The following is a 3626-nucleotide window of genomic DNA, read 5'->3' on the forward strand; positions in this document are numbered from 1 at the left end:
GGGGCCAGAACCGTCGCTCCGGGTGCGAGCGCAGAGCCCCCAACCTGCAGGCGCCAGTGAGCATGCCCAGTGTGACTGCCGGGCTCACTCGGGCTGGCTCCTAGGTGCCCACCAGTAGCTGCACTTGCCGCGGTTGCTTCTGCAGCAGCGCCGGGCGGGGGTGACGACCTTAGCCTCGGCCTCTGCTCAGGAACCGTGCCAGGTAGGCTGGCAGGGTGGGCTGCTGCAGGCTGTGGGTGGAGGACCGATTTTGAAAGCTGAGACCAGTATCGAGCAGTGTCACTGCCTCGACTCTGAGGTTACCTGCGCACAGGTGGAAAGGGCCAAGTGACCGTGCCGGGCAGTGTACAGGCAAATGCATTAACTGCCCCTGCAGCGAGGACACCCCTCCCCCGCCTCTGCGCCTAGCTCTCCCCCTGCGTGTTCGGCCTGCATTCTCTCTCCTGCACCGCTTTGGATCACAATGGTTCGCAGGGATTTGACTGTGGCAGCTTTCGCCTGGAGCTCCCGCCTCCCACCCCCACCCCCACCCCCGTCCTCAAGGTGTCAGTCTTTGCACAAAGAACAACCCCCTATTGTGTCTCCAGCGTGTATCACCTCATCCGGCTCCCTTCCACTGCCCCACCTCTCGCTTCCTCGGTAACTCGGCTTATTTGCCCTAAAAAATGAAAGCTCCCAGCTTCAAGGCGCTGGCTGTGAGCACATCATTCCTAAATCTCCAGAGCTCAAAGGACACCTGCCTAGGTGGACTGAAAGCGGACCCCCCAGAGTGGAGTGCACACCACATTCTCCTCCACTGTCCCTTGAAGAGCGAGCATCTCTCCTGGTAGGGCTGCAAGTCGGAGCACCGCGTCGAACTCAAGCTCAGTCCTTGGTGACTACCTCGCCCCGCCCCTTTCTGGCCGCTGCGAAAACCCGGCAGGATGGATCGCCTGCGGCCAGGTTCCGCGCACCCTAGACCCGGCGGTGCGCGCTCGAGGCCCGGGTTACTGTGGCCCCAGCGAAAAGTACAGAACGGTAGGAAGCTGCAGCCCTGAGAGTGGGCGGGGCGAGGAGCCCTAGGAGGGTTCAAAGGGAGTGGAAGGATACCCGGGCCATGGTCGGAACTACTTTCTGGAGGAGGTCACGTGTGTTCCTAGTTGGGGAACTTTCCAAATTCCCACTCCCCTATGATAGCTCCGGGGGCAAGTGCTTCGCTTGCTCTGCTCGTGCTGCTCCCGCTTGCGGATTGCAGTCGGACCCCCGTCCCTGATGGACCGCGGTAGAAAGAGGGGCTCGGACTAGCCTCCTGCTGGAGCGCTGTCGGGGCTAGTGCCCGGGGAGCCGGTTACACAAGCACCCACCTCCAAGCACGTGCCCCCGCCTCCCCACTGCGCTGGCTGCCGCCGATTTTTGCAGACTACGGAGAGAGAACCCCCAAGCTGGTCTCACCCCTTAACTACTATCCACATTGCAAGCCAAAGGGCCGGGACCTGAGACTCCTCGCTCGATCACCCAGCACTGCGCGATACCAGCCGTGGGAGAAGGGGCTGGGCGCTTGGGGTCTGACGCATCTCCCTAGCCCGCGCTCTGCCCCTTCAGGTTCTGTGCTCGTGGGGCAAAAGGGTATCTCCTGCCCCGGCCTGCTGCATGGGTTCGCCGATGTTGCAACAAACTTCCAGTCACTACCCCTGAGCTGATGAGCGCGCCCCACCTACTGTAGACTCAGCCAACTGCCTAAGCTAGTCAGAGAACCTAGTCAATGGCCGACCGCCCAGAACAAACCTGTCAAGTGTGCTTACAGCCCCGATTGGTTGACCCGGCCGCGTGAGAGCTGGTTTAGAAATGCGCGTTTCTCCCGGCATCAATCATATAGTCCACCTTCTGCTTAGAAAATGCGCATCGACCAACCATGACCTAGAAATTTCTTCCTTTTTTTTTCTTTCCCTGGGGAAGTAAAACTTAGGGTGACAATTTGAATACAAAAGTATCTGACTTCAGATTTAGGCAGAGGCACTGAGTCCGCTTTTTACCCCAAATCTGAGAGAATGGGAATCATTTTGCATGTGTGTCGCGATCATTCTAAGTGCCTGCGAAGGTCTAAAAAGGATTTATGCGGTGTGTGAAAGAAGATTGTATATGAGCACATCGTAGTTGCAGGAGCCCCTGAAGACCAGAAACCCCAAGAGACCTAGCTCAGAAAGCCACAGGCCATTACCTAACTCCAAGACTACTAATTAAACCAGGCATATTTACAGGGTTCTTAGAGATCTCTGAGGCTCCGTAAAACTTTGCATTTATATCCAACATCCTTTTAAGGTAGCTCTGCAGGAGTTAGCAACCTACTGAAGCTTCAGTGTTGATATTCACGAAAGGCTGGCTTTCTGCGTGGTTCTCGTCAGCTGGTGGGAAGCAGCAACCAAAAGGAGAAAAGGCAATGGACAGCAACCTGGACAGAATAGAAGAAAGACCTCCATCTGGTTGCCAAAGATACAGATGTTGTCCACACAACCTCGTGTATCCTAGAGAGGAGAGTCCCTAGTGTCTGGATATTCTGGCAGGTTACATGATGAAAAGCCACGCTGTGCTGTTTGGTATCAACTACTGCCTAGTGGGCGAAGGGGAGATACAGATAAAGTTAAATGAAGGAGAGTTGATTGGGGAGGAGTAAAATGCCCCATGTGTCTCTTGTGGGTTGCTCTTCTTGTCCCTAGAGTCCCAGCTGTTAGCACTACCTAACTCTACACTTCCCCTGGAGTCTCCCTATGTGATGATTAGTCTCATAGCAAGGGAAAGCTCTGAAATCTGCTTCCTTGGGAAAAAACTGAAACAGGGTTCATTTCTGTCTTCTCATGCACGCAGCATGAGGAGAAAGGATCCTTTTTGATTCCCCTGGCACAGAGTTGCTCTAGAGGGGAGAGAATGTGCACCACCAATACCAAAGTGCTGGAGTGGAGACCAGCCTGCACACACTTCCATCTGGCTGAAGGAAGAAAACGGAAATGGGTTTTGCTGCTTGTCTAAACATCAGCTCCCTCTACTTCTCTCTAGTGGTGAATGAAAGGATCACCGACGTTCGCAGATCCTCGGCCAGCCTGACGGCAACATCAGGTGGTTATTAGAAGCTGCTGAATAAAAACGTCTTCTCCTTCAAGTGTTAAGTATATACTGAAAGAGACACTCCTTTTTAGAAAAAGGTTCATTTGTTTCTCCCATGAGCAAAACAGAGAAAAAGCACCCCTAGCCCTAAAGCCAGTCACAGATCAGAGGCAAGCTCCCCTCCACGTACTCAGGGCAGTCTTTGGACTTGAACTAGGAACCTTCCCATGTGGGATTGCCTCACAGGACATCTCATTTTACTGCTGCACCAGTGTCTGACTCTGATGTAACTATTTTTGATTTTTATTTTTCTTCTACCCAGGGGATCTCCGCACCCAAAGGGTAGAACTGAAACCTCGAAATAGTTGGCCCTATCTAACATCCCAAAAATTCAAAAGTAGATAAGAATGTTTAAGTTCAAGTGAAAATACCTGCTTGGTAATACTACAATACACGCGGTTTCCAGGCATTTCTTCCTTACCTATCTGGATTCAGAATGCCCTAGGGAGAAACAGAAGCTTATAACAAAGGGAGAATTATCTAAAGCT

General features: G+C 53.3%; 1 protein-coding gene across 1 annotated transcript; it reads left to right on the forward strand.

Annotated features, from left to right (window-relative positions):
• Positions 1-539: 539 nt before the first annotated feature.
• On the forward strand, positions 540-3341 carry KLLN (killin, p53 regulated DNA replication inhibitor). Its single transcript, XM_027768772.1, is given in 3 exon segments — positions 540-1068; positions 1071-1375; positions 1377-3341. Coding segments are annotated over 3 exon segments (753 nt in total). The 5' UTR covers positions 540-923; the 3' UTR covers positions 1680-3341.
• Positions 3342-3626: the final 285 nt, after the last annotated feature.

The sequence above is a fragment of the Tupaia chinensis genome, unplaced genomic scaffold (genome assembly GCF_000334495.1).
Source record: "Tupaia chinensis unplaced genomic scaffold, TupChi_1.0 Scaffold147458_1, whole genome shotgun sequence".
Classification (NCBI taxonomy): domain Eukaryota; kingdom Metazoa; phylum Chordata; class Mammalia; order Scandentia; family Tupaiidae; genus Tupaia; species Tupaia belangeri.